Source organism: Salmo salar, chromosome ssa06, assembly GCF_905237065.1.
Source record: "Salmo salar chromosome ssa06, Ssal_v3.1, whole genome shotgun sequence".
Lineage (NCBI taxonomy): Eukaryota > Metazoa > Chordata > Actinopteri > Salmoniformes > Salmonidae > Salmo > Salmo salar.
In genome coordinates, this window is record NC_059447.1 from 84,148,784 (window position 1) to 84,173,252 (window position 24,469).

At 44.7% G+C, this 24,469-nt stretch overlaps 1 protein-coding gene across 1 annotated transcript in view; it reads right to left on the reverse strand.

Annotated features, from left to right (window-relative positions):
- Positions 1–24,469, reverse strand: part of LOC106608239 (neurexin-3b) — a 607,554-nt gene that overhangs the window by 423,791 nt on the left and 159,294 nt on the right. The window contains 2 exon segments of the mRNA XM_045721094.1: positions 9,589–9,750; positions 14,982–15,283. Coding sequence (XP_045577050.1) covers positions 9,589–9,750; positions 14,982–15,283 — 464 coding nt within the window.

Below are 24,469 nucleotides of genomic sequence, written 5' to 3' on the forward strand. Positions count from 1 at the left end.
TTGATCCAGATAAATGTGATATAATAAACATCATTGAAAATCATTATTCATATTCCTGGGTGGAGATGGTGGAATTGAGTGGTGTTGTGTGTACAAATAGGGATATCAATAACATGAATATGTGAGCAATAGCTCACCTAGGTGGAGGCTGGAGGGATTTGATGCTGTAACAGTAAGTTATACTGGCACTAGAATGACAAAGGCCACATATCAAAACAATGTACATTGTATGGATGTGTGGGGCTTTCATTGTAGAGAGACAGGGGCCACGTTGTTGTGTGTCTGTTTACTGCAGAGCTTGCTGAGTGTATCCTCAGGGGTCATACGCAATGCAAAGGTCAGGGGTTAGAGGTCAGAGGAGTATCCCTGTGTGCCTCTGAGTAAACGTGTGCTGTGTGTGATTTATATATTTTTTTAAACTGAAATGAGCAGAGACTGGTTTGGTTAAATATAGAACAGTGCTGATGACGACTTTGAGGATGATGTGGGCAGTACGTTCCTCCCAAATGCCAAATGTTGGTCTCTCGCTCACTCCCTCCCTCAATCCCTAATCCCCCTTCCTCCCCTCTGTCCACAATCTGGATGACAGTAGCAGCCACAACAGCCTCTCAGAGCAGAGCTACTACACAAGCTGACTCTTTAGAACCCTGGCCTGCTTGTCTTGGCGCTGGTGCCCAGTGGACACCAGGGGACATGGCTACCACCGCTACCGCCTCGCTGCCCACTGGCTCACGTCACATGACTGCTGGCCCACATGGCTGCACACGAGGAGTGATGCTACTATCGTCCCTATGCCTAGTGGGTGTGGAGGGTGCAGAGAATAGAGGAGGACTACAGTAGCATTCTCTTTTACTTCCAGTGAGGGAGAGAGAGGGAGGGAGATAGTCAGGGAGGGAGAGAGAGAAAGAGAGAGAGAGAGGAGTCCAACCCCTCCTCCTTCTTTCCCACTCCATCCCTCCTTCATCCTCTCACTCTGGCCCTCCCCCTCCTCCTCCCTTTGTCCTTCTCCCTTTGTTCCAGCTCTGGCCTTCCTCCCACCTCCTCCATCCCTCCTCCTCCATCTGTTTCAGATTTGGCCTTCCTCCCAGCTCCTCCATCCCTCCTCCTCCCTCTGTTCCATGAGAAAAGCATTGGAAGAGAGAAGCAGTGATGAAGCGTGATCCAACCATCCAGTGGGCCCAAATGAACTGAGTCATCCCTCATCAGCTGTGTACAGAGGAGGAAAGGGAGGGGGACATAAAGATAGACAGAGATAGAGAGAGAGAAAGGGATAAAGGCAGTGTGCTGGCAGGCAGAGTTCATCAGCCCAGACAGAGCCACGGCACGGTGAACATGGTTGTAAGGGATAGACCCAGCAGACAGCCAGTCAGTCAAGCCAGGCTGGACATGCAACACAATGCAGTCCATCGTGGATCGCATGCTGTGGATATGTCCTAAATCGCACCCTATTCCCTATTGGCCTCTGGTCAAAAGTAGTGCACTAAATAAGGAATAAGGTACAATTTGCGATACAGTCTATGACTCTCCACTCCACCAGTCACATGGTGATTGATAATAATGCTGGAGTAGCAACCAGTCTGTACACAGATTTACACTGCTGATACAGATGCTGAAAACATGGAGGGAGGTTAGCTGTTAGTGTTGGAAGACAATCATTAATGTCCCCATAAGGCAATCATATTATTCCTATATTATCCCAATGATGAACTTTCATCTACTGAACACATTCACCTTGGGGTTACTCTGACTGTAGGTATAGCTGTGTCTCTGGGTGTCATTAGATAGCAGGGGGGACCGGGAGACCGGGGGAATGGGTCTCTGGGTGTCATTAGAAAGCAGGGGGACAGGGGGACCGGGAGACCGGGGGGATGGGTCTCTGGGTGTCATTAGAAAGCAGGGGGACAGGGGGACCGGGAGACCGGGGAATGGGTCTCTGGGTGTCATTAGAAAGCAGGGGGGACAGGGGGACTGGGAGACCGGGGGAATGGGTCTCTGGGTGTCATTAGAAAGCAGGGGAGACAGGGGGACCGGGAGACCGGGGGGAATGGGTCTCTGGGTGTCATTAGAAAGCAGTGGGGACAGTGGGACTGGGAGACTGGGGGGATGGGTCTCTGGGTGTCATTAGAAAGCAGGGGGGACAGGGGGACCGGGAGACCGGGGGACTGGGAGACCGGGGGGAATGTGTAAACTACAAGATACAGCAGTTACAGATACACTACATTTAAACAACACAAATCAATTTTTACAATCCCTAAAACACTTGCAAACCTCAGTGAATTCATCCCTCATCAGCGTTCTAAACTGCCCTGTTGGCACCAAAGATTCAAGATGTAATGAGGTTTTGTAAATGATTCCAAACATGGGGGGGCGTTGACACTCCAGCACTTTGGATTTGAAATAATATCATGACTATGAGGTTAAAGTGCAGACTGTCAGCTTTAATTTAGGGTATTTTCATCCATATGGGGTGAACCGTTTATATGGGGTGAACTGTTTATATGGGGTGAACCGTTTATATGGGGTGAACTGTTACAGCACTTTTTGTACATAGTTTTACGGGACAAAAAGCATTTGGACAAAATGAACTTATATCTGTATTAAAGTAGTCAAAAGTTTAGTATTTAGTCCCATATTCTTAACACCCTCCTGCCGAGTGGCACGGCAGTCTAAGGCACTGCATCTCAGTGCTAGAGGTGTCACTGCAGACCCTGGTTCAATCCCAGGCTGTATCACAACCAGCTGTGATTCGGAGTCCCATCGGGTGGTGCACAATTGGCCAAGTGTCGTCCAGTTTAGGGGAGTGTTTGGCCGGGGTAGACAGTCATTGTAAAATAAGAACTTGTTCTTAACTGACTTGCCTAGTTAAATAAATACAAATTAAATAATCAAGCTTGTTGGATGCATTTCCTGTTTGTTTTGGTTGTTTTCAGATTATTTGGGCCCAATGAAAATTGACGGTAAATAGTGTATTGTGCTGGAGTACAGAGCCAAAAAATATATATACTGTCTATAAGAGGAACAGGAAGCCATGTTGGATGCACCCTTAGTCTTCCTTCTGAGGAGAGAGCAAGATCAATCCCTTTTATCATTTGAATAATTTGCTTATTTTCCACTAAATGGCCTTGTAATGGTTCAATTGTCATCCTCTCTTTCAAAAGTAAATAGCTGTCCTTTGAAATATGAGCGTTTGTGATAATGAGAATTTAATCACAGCAGTTGCAGGTTTATCGAAGGTGTGGAGAATGATAGTTTAAAGATACCCCAAGAAAGATAACCAATTATGAAGATTTCAAGCTATTTTCAGCCCTTGTGTAATGGACAGAGACAATTAACTGTAGATGATCAGCAACACCTCACAATAATGCAGTGTCTTGGTGAGGTTAGGATGAATAATGGACATTAAAATAAGAAGAGGAAGGAAAATCATCTAAATCCTAAAATGCCTGGAAATGTAAAATTGACAATTTATTAATGTAGAGGTGGAAGAAATGCACACCTGTTTATTAGAGGTGCTGGCTAGCGGAGTAGAACACCTGTTTAGGAGAGGTGCTGACTAGCGGAGTAGATCACCTGTTTAGGAGAGGTGCTGGCTAGCGGAGTAGAACACCTGTTTAGGAGAGGTGCTGGCTAGCAGAGTAGAACACCTGTTTAGGAGAGGTGCTGGCTAGTGGAGTAGAACACCTGTTTAGGAGAGGTGCTGGCTAGTAGAGTAGATCACCTGTTTAGGAGAGGTGCTGGCTAGCGGAGTAGAACACCTGTTTAGGAGAGGTGCTGGCTAGTGGAGTAGAACAACTGTTTAGGAGAGGTGCTGGCTAGCAGAGTAGAACACCTGTTTAGGAGAGGTGCTGGCTAGCAGAGTAGAACACCTGTTTAGGAGAGGTGCTGGCTAGCAGAGTAGAACACCTGTTTAGGAGAGGTGCTGGCTAGGGGAGTAGAACACCTGTTTACAAGTGGTGCTGGCTAGCAGAGTAGAACACCTGTTTAGGAGAGGTGCTAGCAGAGTAGAACACCTGTTTAGGAGAGGTGCTGGCTAGCAGAGTAGAACACCTGTTTACGAGAGGTGCTGGCAGAGTAGAACACCTGTTTAGGAGAGTTGCTGGCTAGCGGAGTAGAACACCTGTTTAGGAGAGGTGCTGGCTAGCAGAGTAGAACACCTGTTTAGGAGAGGTGCTGGCTAGCGGAGTAGAACACCTGTTTAGGAGAGGTGCTGGCTAGCAGAGTAGAACACCTGTTTAGGAGAGGTGCTGGCTAGTGGAGAAGAACACCTGTTTAGGAGAGGTGCTGGCTAGCAGAGTAGAACACCTGTTTAGGAGAGGTGCTGGCTAGCAGAGTAGAACACCTGTTTAGGAGAGGTGCTGGCTAGCGGAGTACAACACCTGTTTAGGAGAGGTGCTGGCTGGTGGAGTAGAACACCTGTTTAGGAGAGGTGCTGGCTAGCGGAGTAGAACACCTGTTTAGGAGAGGTGCTGGCTAGTGGAGTAGAACACCTGTTTAGGAGAGGTGCTGGCTAGCGGAGTAGAACACCTGTTTAGGACAGGTGCTGAGTAGCGGAGTAGAACACCTGTTTATTAGAGGTGCTGGCTAGCAGAGTAGAACACCTGTTTAGGAGAGGTGCTGGCTAGCGGAGTAGAACACCTGTTTAGGAGAGGTGCTGGCTAGTGGAGTAGAACACCTGTTTAGGAGAGGTGCTGGCAAGCGAAGTAGAACACCTGTTTAGGAGAGGTGCTGGCTAGCAGAGTAGAACACCTGTTTAGGAGAGGTGCTGGCTAGCAGAGTAGAACACCTGTTTAGGAGAGGTGCTGGCTAGCAGAGTAGAACACCTGTTTAGGAGAGGTGCTGGCTAGCAGAGTAGAACACCTGTTTAGGAGAGGTGCTGGCTAGCAGAGTAGAACACCTGTTTAGGAGAGGTGCTGGCTAACAGAGTAGAACACCTGTTTAGGAGATGTGCTGGCTAGCAGAGTAGAACACCTGTTTATTGGAGGTGCTGGCTAGCAGAGTAGAACACCTGTTTATTAGAGGTGCTGGCTAGCAGAGTAGAACACCTGTTTAGGAGAGGTGCTGGCTAGCAGAGTAGAACACCTGTTTATTGGAGGTGCTGGCTAGCAGAGTAGAACACCTGTTTATTGGAGGTGCTGGCTAGCAGAGTAGAACACCTGTTTAGGAGAGGTGCTGGCTAGCAGAGTAGAACACCTGTTTAGGAGAGGTGCTGGCTAGCAGAGTAGAACAACAGGAGAGGTGCTGGCTAGCAGAGTAGAACACCTGTTTAGGAGAGGTGCTGGCTAGCAGAGTAGAACACCTGTTTAGGAGAGGTGCTGGCTAGCGGAGTACAACACCTGTTTAGGAGAGGTGCTGGCTAGTGGAGTAGAACACCTGTTTAGGAGAGGTGCTGGCTAGCGGAGTAGAACACCTGTTTAGGAGAGGTGCTGGCTAGTGGAGTAGAACACCTGTTTAGGAGAGGTGCTGGCTAGCGGAGTAGAACACCTGTTTAGGAGAGGTGCTGAGTAGCGGAGTAGAACACCTGTTTATTAGAGGTGCTGGCTAGCAGAGTAGAACACCTGTTTAGGAGAGGTGCTGGCTAGCGGAGTAGAACACCTCTTTAGGAGAGGTGCTGGCTAGTGGAGTAGAACACCTGTTTAGGAGAGGTGCTGGCTAGCGGAGTAGAACACCTGTTTAGGAGAGGTGCTGGCTAGCAGAGTAGAACACCTGTTTAGGAGAGGTGCTGGCTAGCAGAGTAGAACATCTGTTTAGGAGAGGTGCTGGCTAGCAGAGTAGAACACCTGTTTAGGAGAGGTGCTGGCTAGCGGAGTAGAACACCTGTTTAGGAGAGAGCTGGCTAGCAGAGTAGAACACCTGTTTACGAGAGGTGCTGGCAGAGTAGAACACCTGTTTAGGAGAGGTGCTGGCTAGCAGAGTAGAACACCTGTTTAGGAGAGGTGCTGGATAGCAGAGTAGAACACCTGTTTAGGAGAGGTGCTGGCTAGCAGAGTAGAACACCTGTTTAGGAGAGGTGCTGGCTAGCAGAGTAGAACACATGTTTAGGAGAGGTGCTGGCTAGCAGAGTAGAACACCTGTTTAGGACAGGTGCTGGCTAGCGGAGTAGAACACCTGTTTAGGAGAGGTGCTGGCTAGCGGAGTAGAACACCTGTTTAGGAGAGGTGCTGGCTAGCGGAGTAGAACACCTGTTTAGGAGAGGTGCTGGCTAGCAGAGTAGAACACCTGTTTAGGAGAGGTGCTGAGTAGCGGAGTAGAACACCTGTTTAGGAGAGGTGCTGGCTAGCAGAGTAGAACACCTGTTTAGGAGAGGTGCTGGCTAGCGGAGTAGAACAACTGTTTAGGAGAGGTGCTGGCTAGCAGAGTAGAACACCTGTTTAGGAGAGGTGCTGACTAGCAGAGTAGAACACCTGTTTAGGAGAGGTGCTGGCTAGCGGAGTAGAACACCTGTTTAGGAGAGGTGCTGGCTAGCGGAGTAGAACACCTGTTTAGGAGAGGTGCTGGCTAGCAGAGTAGAACACCTGTTTAGGAGAGGTGCTGGCTAGCAGAGTAGAACACCTGTTTAGGAGAGGTGCTGGCTAGCAGAGTAGAACACCTGTTTAGGAGAGTTGCTGGCTAGCAGAGTAGAACACCTGTTTATTAGAGGTGCTGGCTAGCGGAGTAGAACACCTGTTTAGGAGAGGTGCTGGCTAGCAGAGTAGAACACCTGTTTAGGAGAGGTGCTGGCTAGCAGAGTAGAACACCTGTTTATTAGAGGTGCTGACTAGCAGAGTAGAACACCTGTTTAGGAGAGGTGCTGACTAGCAGAGTAGAACACCTGTTTAGGAGAGGTGCTGACTAGCAGAGTAGAACACCTGTTTAGGAGAGGTGCTGGCTAGCAGAGTAGAACACCTGTTTATTAGAGGTGCTGACTAGCAGAGTAGAACACCTGTTTAGGAGAGGTGCTGACTAGCAGAGTAGAACACCTGTTTAGGAGAGGTGCTGACTAGCAGAGTAGAACACCTGTTTAGGAGAGGTGCTGGCTAGCGGAGTAGAACACCTGTTTAGGAGAGGTGCTGGCTAGTGGAGTAGAACACCTGTTTAGGAGAGGTGCTGGCTAGCGGAGTAGAACACCTGTTTAGGAGAGGTGCTGAGTAGCGGAGTAGAACACCTGTTTATTAGAGGTGCTGGCTAGCAGAGTAGAACACCTGTTTAGGAGAGGTGCTGGCTAGCGGAGTAGAACACCTCTTTAGGAGAGGTGCTGGCTAGTGGAGTAGAACACCTGTTTAGGAGAGGTGCTGGCTAGCGGAGTAGAACACCTGTTTAGGAGAGGTGCTGGCTAGCAGAGTAGAACACCTGTTTAGGAGAGGTGCTGGCTAGCAGAGTAGAACATCTGTTTAGGAGAGGTGCTGGCTAGCAGAGTAGAACACCTGTTTAGGAGAGGTGCTGGCTAGCGGAGTAGAACACCTGTTTAGGAGAGAGCTGGCTAGCAGAGTAGAACACCTGTTTACGAGAGGTGCTGGCAGAGTAGAACACCTGTTTAGGAGAGGTGCTGGCTAGCAGAGTAGAACACCTGTTTAGGAGAGGTGCTGGATAGCAGAGTAGAACACCTGTTTAGGAGAGGTGCTGGCTAGCAGAGTAGAACACCTGTTTAGGAGAGGTGCTGGCTAGCAGAGTAGAACACATGTTTAGGAGAGGTGCTGGCTAGCAGAGTAGAACACCTGTTTAGGACAGGTGCTGGCTAGCGGAGTAGAACACCTGTTTAGGAGAGGTGCTGGCTAGCGGAGTAGAACACCTGTTTAGGAGAGGTGCTGGCTAGCGGAGTAGAACACCTGTTTAGGAGAGGTGCTGGCTAGCAGAGTAGAACACCTGTTTAGGAGAGGTGCTGAGTAGCGGAGTAGAACACCTGTTTAGGAGAGGTGCTGGCTAGCAGAGTAGAACACCTGTTTAGGAGAGGTGCTGGCTAGCGGAGTAGAACAACTGTTTAGGAGAGGTGCTGGCTAGCAGAGTAGAACACCTGTTTAGGAGAGGTGCTGACTAGCAGAGTAGAACACCTGTTTAGGAGAGGTGCTGGCTAGCGGAGTAGAACACCTGTTTAGGAGAGGTGCTGGCTAGCGGAGTAGAACACCTGTTTAGGAGAGGTGCTGGCTAGCAGAGTAGAACACCTGTTTAGGAGAGGTGCTGGCTAGCAGAGTAGAACACCTGTTTAGGAGAGGTGCTGGCTAGCAGAGTAGAACACCTGTTTAGGAGAGTTGCTGGCTAGCAGAGTAGAACACCTGTTTATTAGAGGTGCTGGCTAGCGGAGTAGAACACCTGTTTAGGAGAGGTGCTGGCTAGCAGAGTAGAACACCTGTTTAGGAGAGGTGCTGGCTAGCAGAGTAGAACACCTGTTTATTAGAGGTGCTGACTAGCAGAGTAGAACACCTGTTTAGGAGAGGTGCTGACTAGCAGAGTAGAACACCTGTTTAGGAGAGGTGCTGACTAGCAGAGTAGAACACCTGTTTAGGAGAGGTGCTGGCTAGCAGAGTAGAACACCTGTTTATTAGAGGTGCTGACTAGCAGAGTAGAACACCTGTTTAGGAGAGGTGCTGACTAGCAGAGTAGAACACCTGTTTAGGAGAGGTGCTGACTAGCAGAGTAGAACACTTGAAAAATTAAAGGAGAGCCTCACACTCTAGGAGCTCAGATGCAATAATTTAATAACCTAATAACCAACGTTTCCACAGACAATCTGTCTTCATCAGCGTATAACGACAAACACTGCAGGTCACTAGTTTATATAGTTTGAAAGGACATACACAGGTGTCTGTTCTCATGGCCGTCTGTGGCTTGATTTCATTGGTCAATTTACTGAATGGATTACATACGATCATAGATACAATGTGGCTACACAGGCCTATAAACATTATTTACAATGGATAGCAAAAACACAATAATCACAAGAATGGCTTGTCCATTTTAGTTCATTGTAGTACATTCTAAAGTACATTTTAGTACATTTTGATATATATATTTAAAATATCCTAGAATAACAACAGTACGTTGTGTCCTATCACACCAAAATTCCCTTTCTTGGTAGTGAGCACTAGGACTGGCGTACAGTAATCCACTGCTTTACTACAGTCAAGTTGAGACTGCAAATGACATATGACAGTAAAGTATTCGGGGGCCATTTTCTAACACACAACTAACTGCTGTGAATGTTGTAAATTAGATTAAGCTGAGAAATATTGAATGGCTGCTGAGCACTTCCCCGGTCTGCCAGCTCAGCAGCTTTCATTGATAATGCAATTTCATTTCTCATTGCTGCTGCTGCTTCTTAGCGGAGGACAACCTTGCTGATTTTACATATGTAATTCAACCGCTCTGACTAGCTTAGTGGATGTGGATTCTGTGTGTGTGTGTCTGTGTGTGGGGAGGATGGTGTGTGTGTGTGTGTGTGTGTATGTGTGTTTGCGCGTGTGTGTGTGTGTGTGTGTGTTTGCATTTGTGTGTGTGTGTGTGTGTTTGTATTTGTGTGTGTGTGTGTGTGTGTGTGTGTGTGTGTGTGTGTGTGTGTGTGTGTGTGTGTGTGTGTGTGTGTGTGCGTACCTTCAATTCCCCCTAACCTAAACCTACCTCTTTCAGACAGCCCATGAAGTTGTTGCTGACAGGAGAACCAGGTAGGTCAGCCGTACTAGGACTCCCACCCACATAGAAGAAGTCATCAGACCCCAGCATGGTGTAGTCTTCCTGGGTATAGCCTGTTGTGGTGAGGATCCCATCCACAGAGATGGTCACCTGTTATAGGGTAACACATACCAAAGCCAAGGCATTAGACGCTGAGGTGGAACTCTCTGTTCAGTATGTATAGGATACACACACCTCTCTCCTTAGTCTGCTATGACCTAATGGACTATATCTATGTATTTTACTCTTGACTGAGATCACCTGGGCTAGTAGCTACTTCCTAGTAGATAGTAACTAGTAGCTACAGTGGCTTCAGAAGGTATTCATACCACTTGACTTATTCTAGATTGTTTTTGTGTTTACAGCCTGATTTCAAAATGGATAAAATAGATGTATTTTCTCACCCATTTACACACAATGACCCATAATGACAAAATAGAAAACATGTTTTGAGAAATGTTTGCAAATTTATTGAAAATGAAAACATAAATATAAAATGTACTGAAGTATTCACACACCTGAGTCAATACTTTGTAGAAGCACCTTACAGTTGTGAGTCTTTCTGGGTAAGTCTCTAAGAGCTTTCCACACCTGGATTGTGCAACAGTTGCCCATAATTTTTTTCTAAATTCTTCAAGCTCTGTCAAATTGGTTGTTGGTCATTTCTAGACAACCATTTTCAGGTCTTGCCATAGATTTTCATGTAGATTTAAGTCAAACTATAACTCGGCCACTAAGGAACATTCACTGTCTTCTTGGTAAGCAACTCCAGTGTAGATTTGGCCTTGTGTTTTAGGTTATTGTCCTGCTGAAAGGTGAATTCATCTCCCAGTGTCTGGTGGAAAGCAGACTGAACCTGGTTTTCCTTTAGGATTTTGCCTGTGCTTAGTACACAGTAATGTGTTGTATTGGATTTGCCCCAAACATAATACTTCATATTCAGGTCAAAAAGTTAATTGCTTTGCCACAATTTTTGCAGCATTAATTTAGTGCCTTATTCTGTGCAGGTTTGCTTCTTTTACTCTGTCAGTTAGGTTAGTATTGTGGAGTAACTACAATATTGTTGATCCATTCTCAGTTTTCTCCTATCACAGCCATTAAACTCTGTAGCTGTTTTAAAGTCACCATTGGCTTCATGGTGAAATCCCTGAGTGGTATCCTTCATCTCAGGCATCTGAGTTAGGAAGGACGCCTGTATCTTCGTAGTGACTGGGTGTATTGATACACCATCCAAAGTGCAATTAATAACTTCACCATGCTCAAACTGATATTCAGTGTCTGATTTTTTTTATCTACCAATAGGCATTGGAATTCCTCCCAAGTCTTTGTGGTGGAATTTGTCTTTGAAATTCACTGTTCAACTGAGGGACCTTACAGATAGTTGTATGTTTGGGTTACAGAGATGAGGTAGTCATTAAAAAAATCATAATAAACACTATTATTACACACGGAGTGAATCCATGCAACTTATTATGTGACTTCCTTAGGCTTGCATTAACAAATGGGTTGAATACTTATTGACTCGTCATTGTTTCTTAATTTGTAACAATGTCTAACAACATGATATGACATCACGGCGTATCGTGTGTAGGCCAGTGATAAAATACTCAGCCTGTAACACAACAAAAGTTGGAAAAAGTCAAGGGGTGTGAATACTTTCTGAAGCCACTGTAGTAGATAGTACCTAGTAGGTTTGTACCTTGGAGCAATAGTTTGAGAGTTTGGTTCAGACAGCGTTTGAGGTATTATTTAATGGGTTTAGTAATAGGTAGGTTCACAGGACAGATAAAGAAAATATGTCGGAGCAGAGGACCACATTTTCTTTATCTTTTGATGGGGGTAAGAGAATGGATTCTCATTCGGTTTGGATAGTTCAGGTTGGGAGAGGGTTAGTAAAATGGACAAATTGCCAAGGACAAATTGCTTGTACTTGTCTTAGGTTTCTGGGTTCAAATTTGTAACTACACAAAACATCACACGCATATACACACACACACACACACACACACACACACACACACACACACACACACACACACACACACACACACACACACACACACACACACACACACACACACACACACACACACACACACACACACACACACACACACTCTCAGTCACACACACTCGGCCTTAAACACACACATGCATTACATAGGGAGGATTATCACACAACTTCACAAATGCGGAAACCAAGGTTTTCATTCTTCAGAAGTTAACAGAAACACAAATAAGTTTGACATGTAAGGGGTATAAATGACTTGATGTCATACAAAGCATGATCAAGCCAATCGGGAGACAGGGTACATCCACCAATCAAGTCCAGGGGATCAGGAGGGGGAGGGTGTGATGTTAACCACAACACACAGACACCACTGTAACCAGCATGCTACAAACACAACATCCAGGGAAGGGGTGTGGGGACAGGACAGTAATAGTGGGTGATAGGTGGAAGGTGAGTGAACGTGAAAGTGAAAGTGTTAGTGGTTATGGGTGAGGAGGGTGAGGGGGGTGAAAGGGTAAAGGTCATATGATTTCAGAGGTCAGGAGGTGAAAAGGCGTTGATGAGCGGTGGTGGGCATGCCATGCGCCAGACTGAGTGTGTTGGAAAGAACTGTCAGAGCTCCGGTAAAGAAAGGTGTCGCCATTTTGTCTCCGTTTAGCATTTTAGAGCCCGGACCGGAGTTTGGCGGCTGCTGGCTTGTTGAAGATTCACTCTTGTTGTTTGGATTGTGGCAGAGATTCTCTCAGTTCTTGGGTGGCGACGGTCCTCTCAAAAAATGTTGAGATTTTTATTTGGTTGAAAAAACATACATTTTTTTTGTACCCCTGACAAAAGATCAAAAGTCAGAGGGCGAATCTGGTGGTTCATTTGAGACTCGAAGAACCTCTGTGAACTTCGTCGCGATGAGGAATAAAAAAAAAAGTAAAAGACGGACTGAAAAAAGAGGAGAGGAGGAGGAGGAGGGGGGAAGAGGTTGAGAGGCCAGGGAGGATATTGAGAACTGAAGAAAGCTGTTGGTAATACAAACCCATATCCTCATTGTTTGATAAGATGTGTCTAGGATGAAATTGAAATTATAAAAAGAAAAAGAAGAGGGGGGAGGGACACACGGCAAACCCAAAAAAAGACAATAAGAATGATATCTACCAGACAATGCAGTATGTTTACCATAGCGTGTCCAATGCCTGATTGCTTTCCGGAAAAGGGGGAAGAAAGGAAATCAAAAGAATAGTGAACAAAACGGTTGTTAATAAGTGATGGGAGAAGAAAGAAACCAAAATAAAAACCAATGACGTAGGAGAAGCAGGATGATAGTTAGTTAGTACGTTAGTTAGTTGTTTAGATAACGGTTAGTTAGTAAGTAAATACAAGGACTTAGTATTTCATGAAAGGTAAGTGTTAGTCTAACAAAGCATGTCTTCCCAAAGAGAGGGAGATAGACTGACGGAAAGGTAAAGAAAGACAGACAGAGAAGAGGAAGAGAGAGAGAGAGAGAGAGAGAGTGAAGGAGCAAAAAATAACCCTAGCTTAGCCTCTGGTCTGTGAGTCAGTGTTCCTTCAGTGGTAGCTAGCTAGTGGGCTACATCCTTTAACAACCTATTAGTGGCAGGAAATGAACACTTTACTTACTTTTCCACCTCTCTTCATCTCCATTGTACCGGCTGAAGAAACCCTTTCACTGCCCACTGGCCACTCACTCCATCTCCACACCACAAACAAACAGCTATCTGCTATCGCTTTTCTCACTGTGCTTTCACTCTTATAGTACAAGTATATATCCAGTGTAAAGCCCTACTTCTTAAAGTTCAGTTGAGTAGCAATGTTAGAATAGAATTCAGTCATAGAGTTATAGTTATAGTACAGCACATAGCAGTACAAGTGTATAGACATGGATATCATTTTCAACCATTAGAGGGGCTATGTCATAAACCCTCAAAGTTACAGAATAGGATGAAAATGGCAGCCATATTGGTCTGGGAGAAATCCAAACCAGTCTAATTGGAATGAATGGCAGTAGAGGAATGATCCTGATTTACCTATGCAGGAAAATAAAAAGTAAGGCATGTGATATATCAGAAATTGTGCAATAGAATTATTCTCATATAACAAAACATATTGTCATATAATTATAAACACAGTTTATTCAGGTTTTATACCAATTGTCTGTATAAATAGCTTCTAAAATATATGTAAAAATACCATAAATGTCTACATTTTTCTTGGAAAGCTGTGAGTGTTATAATATGTACATCTTGTCTAAGTACTGTCATCAACTGACTTCAACCAGTGTACGGCTGTGGATTGACTGTGTTGAATGGAATGTTGGCACATTGGCAGTTACATAGAAAAATGAAGGGAATCATTCCTTTAAAACTGGCCACCTAGCTAGCAAACATACATTACAGATACATTCTTCAAATGCATTATTTTACACACTGTCTCATTACAGCACTGCCAAACCATGGTTAACCAACTCTCTGACCAAAAATGGCTGACCTTTATCCCAACGTAAGAATGTTGATGTCCATTCTAGTTTTCTGATGTGTACTGTGGACTATCTACGCTTACAAGGGCCTAGCAGATGCCATTTTAACATCCATTTATATTATTTGAGTAAGATGCTCCACTGATCTGAAACAAATGTCCTACAGAAGGCTCCTATTGTCTGTCACCCAAAGTCCCTCCATTGTCCCGAGTTAATGTGTGTCTTAAACCCTGCCTTGTAGTTTCTGTAACTATGCAGAGGAGCAACATCTAGTTGTTTAAAGGAAAACAGCTCCTTCTGAAGGCAACGCGATAGCGACTCTTTGACACAGCCCCTGATAGAAGTGTCAGCTTAGTGAAGAATAAAACAAAGTAGTATCAGATACGTTTAAATGAAGGAAATAGGGAAAGTCTTCAAGTGCAACACAAGATAAGGAGAGTCAGAGAGGAACAGAGAGCCATGTTATCAGCTGCTCCACCACTAAGCTATCAATCACTATGCAGTCTGTGCTTCTTTATTCACATAGTCACTGCTAGGGGTTAAAAATAGAGGGGAAAACACTATCTAACCATACTGATAATACTTCAACACTACACAAACTCATAATGTCTCTCTCATAATATGTCTCAACACAACATCTTTGACAACTATCTAAAGTGCTTAGGGCACTTGGAAAAGGTGCTATATAAAAATACACATTCATCTATTATAATGCATAAACTGTAAACAGAGGTAAACACTAATCTAACAGCATAAACCCATGACACTAATACCAACCAATTACTCTATTACTACAACTAATCAATAACAGTCATGAACCTATGTCTCCTCAGTCTCCATGGTTACCTGTCTGAGGTTGCGTGTGACCTTGATGTCGTGCCAGCCATTATCGTTGAACTTCCCGTTGACGGGCTCCACAATGGCCTCGAAGGCCCCGGAGCCCAGGTTGATGACCAGGCTCACCGCTCCGTCCTTTAGGGCCAGGTTGACATAGTCAGCAGACTTCCCTGTGTGGAGCAAGAGACCGTTCCTCTGCCATGTCTTGAAGGAGAGCGTGATCTCATCACTGGATGACTGGATGGGGTTCTGGGACAGGTCGTAGCAGAAGTACTCAGAACCACGGAACGTCGCCACGTTCTCTTCTCTGGCTGGAAGTAGAGAGGAGAATAGATGTAAGTTTAGGTTATATTCAAGGCTCTTACCCAAAACTTACAGCAGTGTAGACATTGATGTTGAAACATGCATTGAGTACATATGGTGGCCCAGGAAGGAATCGAACCACAACCCACAAAGAGATTCATGGCCTCCATGAAAAACATATCATTGACACAAGCAGGAAGTCCATTGTAAAATCTGGTATATTTGACAGTTAAAACATGACACAATTACGATCCCTTCATACACAGTAGTAGGTGTTGAATCATGTCATGGTTACAAAATGAATCATATCTCATCACCTCCCATGAGAAGAGGACTGTGTCATCACCTCCCATGAGAAGAGGACTGTGTCATCACCTCCCATGAGAAGAGGACTAGAACAACAGTCCCAGTCAAAAGTTTGGACACACGTACTCACTCAAAGGTTTTTCTTTATTTTTTACTATTATCTACATTGTAAAATAATAATGAAGACATCAAATGCAGAATGCTGTGGTAGCCATGCTGGGTAATTTTGCCTTGAATTCTAAATAAATCACAGACATTGTCACCAGCAAAGCACCCCCACCATCACACCTCCTCTTCCATGCTTCACGGTGGGAACCACACATGCAAGATCATCCGTTCACCTACTCTGCGTCTCACAAAGACACAGCTGTTGGAACCAAAAATCTCAATACTCGTGTTTCTTGGTCCAAGCAAGTCTCTTCTTCTTATTGGTGTCCTTTAGTAGTGGTTTATTTGCAGCAATTTGACCATGAAAACCTGATTCACACAGTCTGCTCTGCACAGTTGATGAAGAGATGAGTCTGTTACTTGAACTCTGTGAAGCATTTATTTGGGCTGGAATTTCTGAGGCTGGTAACTATACCTCTGCAGGTAACTATACTTCTGGTCTTCCTTTCCCGTGGCGGTCCTCATGAGAGCCAGTTTCATCATAGCGCTTGATGGTTTTTGCGAATGCACTTGAAGAAACTTTCAATGTTCTTGACATTTTCCAGAGAGCTGTTCTTGCCATAATATGGACATGGTCTTTTACAGAATAGAGCTGTCTTCTGTATACCACCCCTACCTACATTTACATTTTTACATTTTAGTCATTTAGCAGACGCTCTTATCCAGAGCGACTTACAGTAGTGAATGCATACATTTCATACAATTTCATACATTTTTTTTCTGTGCTGGCCCCCCGTGGGGGTGTGTGTGCTCAAACGCATTGTGTGTGCTCAAACGCATTAAGAAGGAAAGACATTCCACAAATGTACTTTTAACAAGGCACACCTGCATTCCAGGTGACTACCTTATGAAGCTGGTTGAGAGAATGCCAAGAGTGTGCAAAGCTGTCATCAAGGCGTGGCTACTTCAAAAATAACAAATCTCAAATATATTTTGATTTGTCTAACACTGTTTTGGTTACTACATGATTCCATATGTGTTATTTCATAATTTTTATGTCTTCACTGTTATTCCAAAATTTAGAAAATAGTAAAAATAAAGAAAAATCCTTGAATGAGTAGGTGTGTCCAAACTTTTGACTGGTAGTGTACGTCATCACCTCCCATGAGAAGACAGGACAGAGTAGCACAGTGGACCAAATCAATCTAATACAGTCACCACAGTGATATAATATCTATGAGTCACCATATCAGCTATCCCATGTTATACTCTAATGCACTCATCATAAAAACCCAATTGCAATGACCTTCCACTGAGATCTCCATGGTAGCAGACTGATTATGACCTTCCACTGGGGTCTCCATGCTAGCAGACTGATTATGACCTTCCACTGAGATCTCCATGCTAGCAGACTGATTATGACCTTCCACTGGGGTCTCCATGCTAGCAGACTGATTATGACCTTCCACTGGGGTCTCCATGCTAGCAGACTGATTATGACCTTCCACTGAGATCTCCATGCTAGCAGACTGATTATGACCTTCCACTGAGATCTCCATGCTAGCAGACTGATTATGACCTTCCACTGAGGTCTCCATGGTAGCAGACTGATTATGACCTTCCACTGAGATCTCCATGGTAGAAGACTGATTATGACCTTCCACTGAGGTCTCCATGGTAGCAGACTGATTATGACCTTCCACTGAGGTCTCCATGGTAGCAGACTGATTATGACCTTCCACTGGGATCTCTCTGTGTGGGGCTTTTTAGTCAGACCGTCAGATAGAGGAAATTAAGAGAGGAGACAGGGAGAGACAGGGGATTAGAAGAGGAGTCTGTGGCGAGCCAGTATCAGAGCATGAGGTCTGATGCCAACTGGCTCAGAGACAGTTTCTATCTACAAGCCATCAGACTGCTGAACACTTGAACTGGACAGACCACCTGCTCTGATTCTCCACACCTTAGCACACACACACACACACACACACACACACACACACACACACACACACACACACACACACACACACACACACACACACACACACACACACGCACACGTCACACCTGCTGCCAGCCTCTTATTATACTGTTCAGTTTATACACTACCCCCCATCTCCCCTTCGTGTAAATACACATGTAAATATTGGACTTTATATGGTCCCTTCCTGTATTATACTGATGCAAAAATGTATTATTCTATTCTACTGAGCTATTTACTTTATGTTCATATTCTTATCTTTTATAATTTCTTATTGTTGTTGCATTGTCGAGAAGGAACCTGCAAGTAAGCATTTCATTGGACGATGTATACCATGCGTATACCATACATACGACAAATATACTTGAACTTGAACTATACTGTATAAATAAAGCATGAATATATTTTTTTTAAGAAAGAAAGAAAGAAAGAAAGAAAGAAAGAAAGAAAGAAAGAAAGAAAGAAAGAAAGAAAGAAAGAAAGAAAGAAAGAAAGAAAGAAAGAAAGAAAGAGTGTATATGGGTCCAGGAAGCTCCAGACCATGACATCATGACTAGTGTCAGTTCTGACTGCTTGTAATGCTGCCTTTTAAACAGCCCTAGTACTAGAGGACAGACCCAGTACTGCAGCTATTACAGACATAACCAACACCTGGCCTAGAGACTCCACAAGGCTGAGGCTTCCAATTCAGTTATTCACCCTGCATGTTAATCAAAAGAAGAATACACCTGGCTGACACTGCAACAACAGCATCGTCTGTGCTCCAGGTATTACATGTTAGAAGCTGTCACCTTCAGAATAACAGGCTATCCCTGTCATCTAAGTCTTTGCAAAAGCCACATGCAGTGTTGTATGCATTTTAGCAGAGCTAGAGTGATCTGTAAATACACTCAATTACTGCTAATTATGTAATACATAATTAGCAATACATAATTACATTACATAATATTTGCCTGTACCTTCGTGGCAAAAAGTTTTCAGAATGACACAAATATTAATTTTCAGAAAGTCTGCTGCCACAGTTTGTATGATGGCAATTTGCATATAATCCAGAATGTTATGAAGAGTGATCATATGAATTGCAATTAATTGCAAAGTCCCTCTTTGCCATGCAAAGAAACTGAATCCCCCAAAAACATTTCCACTGCATTTCAGCCCTGCCACAAAAGGACCAGCTGACATCATGTCAGTGATTCTCTCGTTAACCTGTTATGGATAGGGGGCAGTATTTTCACGGCTGGATAAAAAACGTACCGATTTAATCTGATTATTACTCCTGCCCAGAAACTAGAATATGCATATAATTATTAGCTTTGGATAGAAAACACTCCAAAGTTTCTAAAACTGTTTGAATGGTGTCTGTGAGTATAACAGAACTCATTTGGCAGGCAAAAACCTGAGAAGATTCCTTACAGGAAGTGCCCTCTCTGACAAGATCTTGTTCTTCTTGTCTCTGTTTATTGAAGACTGAGGATCTTTGCTGTAACGTGACACTTCCTACGGCTCCGATAGGCTCTCAGAGCCCGGGAATAAGCTGAATGATATCGAGGCAGCCCCAGGCTGAAACACATTTGCGCGTTTGGCAAGTGGTCTATCAGCGGACAAAGGGACTCATGCTCGTGCACGAGACGACACCATGTTTTTATTCTATCATCTTTGAACGGATACAACGACTCCCGGTCGGAATATTATCGCTTTTTTACGAGAAAATTTGCATAAAAATGATAATGATAAAAATTGATTTTAAACAGCGGTTGACATGCTTCGAAGTACGGTAATGGAATATTTAGAATTTTTTTGTCACGAAATGCGTCGTGCTCGTAACCCTTCTTTACCATTCGGATAGTGTCTTGAACGCACAAACAAAACGCCGCTGTTTGGATACAACTATGGATTCGGGTATGCTAGTTCTGAACGTCACATGCTAATGTAAAAAAGCTGGTTTTTGATATAAATATGAACTTGATTGAACAAAACATGCATGCATTGTATAACATAATGTCCTAGGGTTGTCATCTGATGAAGATCATCAAAGGTTAGTGCTGCATTTAGCTGTGGTTTTGTTTTTTGTGACATTATATGCTAGCTTGAAAAATGGGTGTCTGATTATTTCTGGCTGGGTACTCTGCTGACATAATCTAATGTTTTGCTTTCGCTGTAAAGCCTTTTTGAAATCGGACAGTGTGGTTAGATTAACAAGAGTCTTGTCTTTAAAATGCTGTAAAATAGTCATATGTTTGAAAAATGGAAGTTTTCGGATTTTAGAGGAGTTTGTATTTCGCGCCACGCCCATCATTGGATATTGGAGCAGGTGTTCCGCTAGCGGAACGTCTAGATGTAAGAGGTTAACACAGGTGTGAGTGTTGATGAGGACAAGGCTGGAGGTCACTCTGTCATGCTGATTGAGTTCGAATAACAGACTGGAAGCTTCAAAAGGAGGGTGGTGTTTGGATTCATTGTTCTTCCTCTGTCAACCATGGTTAACCGGCAAGGAAACACGTGCCGTCATCATTGCTTTGCACAAAAACGGCTTCACAGGCAAGGATATTGCTGCTAGTAAGATTGCACCTAAATCAACCATTTATCGGATCATCAAGAACTTCAATGAGAGCGGTTCAATTGTTGTGAAGAAGGCTTCAGGGCGCCAAGAAAGTCCAACAAGCACCAGGACCGTCTCCTAAAGTTGATTCAGCTGCGGGATCGTGGCACCACCAGTACAGAGCTTGCTCAGGAATGGCAGCAGACAGGTGTGAGTGCATCTGCACGCACAGTGAGGCAAAGACTTTTGGAGGATGGCCAGGTGTCAAGAAGGGCAGCAAAGAAGCCACTTCTCTCCAGGAAAAACATCAGGGACAGACTGATATTCTGCAAAAGGTACAGGGATTGGACTGCTGAGGACTGGGGTAAAGTCCTTTTCTCTGATGAATCCCCTTTCCGATTGTTTGGGGCATCTGGAAAAAAGCTTGTCCGGAGAAGACAAGGTGAGCGCTACCATCAGTCCTGTGTCATGCCAACAGTAAAGCATCCTCAGACCATTCATGTGTGGGGTTGCTTTTCAGCCAATGGAGTGGGCTCACTCACAATTTGGCCTAAGAACACAGCCATGAATAAAGAATGGTACCAACACCTCATCTGAGAGCAACTTCTCCCAACCATCCAGGAACAGTTTGGTGACAAACAATGCCTTTTCCAGCATGATGGAGCACCTTGCCATAAGGCAAAAGTGATAACTAAGTGGCTCGGGGAACAAAACATTGATATTTTGGGTCCATGGCCAAGAAACTCCCCAGACCTTAATCCCATTGAGAACTTGTGGTCAATCCTCAAGAGGCGGGTGGAGAAATAAAAACCCACACATTCTGACAAACTCCAAGCATTGATTATGCAAGAATGGGCTGCCATCAGTCAGGATGTGGCCCAGAAGTTAATTGACAGCATGCCAGGGCGGATTGCAGAGGTCTTGAAAAAGAAGGGTCAACACTGCAAATATTGACTATTTGCATCAACTTCATGCAATTGTCAATAAAAGCCTTTGACACTTATGAAATGCTTGTAATTATACTTCTGTATTCCATAGTAACATCTGACAAAAATATCTAAAGACACTGAAGCAGCAAACTTTGTTGAAATTAATATTTGTGTCATTCTCGAAACTTTTGGCCACGACTGTATATCATATTGTAAATAAGACAATCACACGTTTCTGGTCTGAGGGCAGGAAAGACTGTGAAACACAGAGAGAGGGAGATGGATAGACTGTCACTAGAGCAGGCTAGACTGTTGGTGGATAGATCACTAGAACAGGCTAGACTGTTGGTGGATAGATCACTAGAACAGGCTAGACTGTTGGTGGATAGATCACTAGAACAGGCTAGACTGTTGGTGGATAGATCACTAGAACAGGCTAGACTGTTGGTGGATAGATCACCAGAACAGGCTAGACCGTTGGTGGATAGATCACTAGAACAGGCTAGACCTTTGGTGGATAGACCACCACTAGAACAGGCTAGACTGTTGGTGGATAGACCACCACTAGAACAGGCTAGACTGTTGGTGGATAGATCACTAGAACAGGCTAGACTGTTGGTGGATAGATCACTAGAACAGGCTAGACCGTTGGTGGATAGACCACCACTAGAACAGGCTAGACTGTTGGTGGATAGACCACCACTAGAACAGGCTAGACTGTTGGTGGATAGACCACCACTAGAACAGGCTAGACTGTTGGTGGATAGATCACTAGAACAGGCTAGACCGTTGGTGGATAGACCACCACTAGAACAGGCTAGACTGTTGGTGGATAGACCACCACTAGAACAGGCTAGACTGTTGTTGGATAGATCACTAGAACAGGCTAGACTGTTGGTGGATAGATCACTAGAACAGGCTAGACTGTTGGTGGATAGACCGTTACTAGAACAGGCTAGACTGTTGGTGGATAGACCACTAGAACAGGCTAGACTGTTGGTGGATAGATCACTAGAACAGGCTAGACTGTTGGTGGATAGATCACTAGAACAGGCTAGACTGTTGGTGGATAGATCACCACTAGAACAGGCTAGACTGTTGGTGGATAGATCACTAGAACAGGCTAGACTGTTGGTGGATAGACCACCACTAGAACAGGCTAGACTGTTGGTGGATAGATCACTAGAACAGGCTAGACTGTTGGTGGATAGATCACCACTAGAACAGGCTAGACTGTTGGTGGATAGATCACTAGAACAGGCTAGACTGTTGGTGGATAGACCACCACTAGAACAGGCTAGACTGTTGGTGGATAGATCACCACTAGAACAGGCTAGACTGTTGGTGGATAGATCACTAGAACAGGCTAGACTGTTGGTGGATAGATCACCACTAGAACAGGCTAGACTGTTGGTGGATAGATCACTAGAACAGGCTAGACTGTTGGTGGATAGATCACTAGAACAGGCTAGACTGTTGGTGGATAGATCACTAGAACTGGCTAGACTGTTGGTGGATAGATCACCACTAGAACAGGCTAGACTGTTGGTGGATAGATGACTAGAACAGGCTAGACTGTTGGTGGATAGACCACCACTAGAACAAGCTAGACTGTTGGTGGATAGATCACTAGAACAGGCTAGACTGTTGGTGGATAGATCACCACTAGAACAGGCTAGACTGTTGGTGGATAGATCACTAGAACAGGCTAGACTGTTGGTGGATAGACCACCACTAGAACAGGCTAGACTGTTGGTGGATAGATCACTAGAACAGGCTAGACTGTTGGTGGATAGATCACTAGAACAGGCTAGACTGTTGGTGGATAGATCACTAGAACAGGCTAGACTGTTGGTGGATAGATCACCACTAGAACAGGCTAGACTGTTGGTGGATAGATCACTAGAACAGGCTAGACTGTTGGTGGATAGACCACCACTAGAACAGGCTAGACTGTTGGTGGATAGATCACTAGAACAGGCTAGACCGTTGGTGGATAGACCACCACTAGAACAGGCTAGACTGTTGGTGGATAGACCACCACTAGAACAGGCTAGACTGTTGTTGGATAGATCACTAGAACAGGCTAGACTGTTGGTGGATAGATCACTAGAACAGGCTAGACTGTTGGTGGATAGACCGTTACTAGAACAGGCTAGACTGTTGGTGGATAGACCACTAGAACAGGCTAGACTGTTGGTGGATAGATCACTAGAACAGGCTAGACTGTTGGTGGATAGATCACTAGAACAGGCTAGACTGTTGGTGGATAGATCACCACTAGAACAGGCTAGACTGTTGGTGGATAGATCACTAGAACAGGCTAGACTGTTGGTGGATAGATCACCACTAGAACAGGCTAGACTGTTGGTGGATAGATCACTAGAACAGGCTAGACTGTTGGTGGATAGATCACCACTAGAACAGGCTAGACTGTTGGTGGATAGATCACTAGAACAGGCTAGACTGTTGGTGGATAGACCACCACTAGAACAGGCTAGACTGTTGGTGGATAGATCACCACTAGAACAGGCTAGACTGTTGGTGGATAGATCACTAGAACAGGCTAGACTGTTGGTGGATAGATCACCACTAGAACAGGCTAGACTGTTGGTGGATAGATCACTAGAACAGGCTAGACTGTTGGTGGATAGATCACTAGAACAGGCTAGACTGTTGGTGGATAGATCACTAGAACTGGCTAGACTGTTGGTGGATAAGATCACCACTAGAACAGGCTAGACTGTTGGTGGATAGATCACTAGAACAGGCTAGACTGTTGGTGGATAGACCACCACTAGAACAGGCTAGACTGTTGGTGGATAGATCACTAGAACAGGCTAGACTGTTGGTGGATAGATCACCACTAGAACAGGCTAGACTGTTGGTGGATAGATCACTAGAACAGGCTAGACTGTTGGTGGATAGACCACCACTAGAACAGGCTAGACTGTTGGTGGATAGATCACCACTAGAACAGGCTAGACTGTTGGTGGATAGATCACTAGAACAGGCTAGACTGTTGGTGGATAGATCACCACTAGAACAGGCTAGACTGTTGGTGGATAGACCACCACTAGAACAGGCTAGACTGTTGGTGGATAGATCACTAGAACAGGCTAGACTGTTGGTGGATAGATCACTAGAACAGGCTAGACCGTTGGTGGATAGACCACCACTAGAACATGCTAGACTGTTGGTGGATAGACCACCACTAGAACAGGCTAGACTGTTGTTGGATAGATCACTAGAACAGGCTAGACTGTTGGTGGATAGATCACTAGAACAGGCTAGACTGTTGGTGGATAGACCGTTACTAGAACAGGCTAGA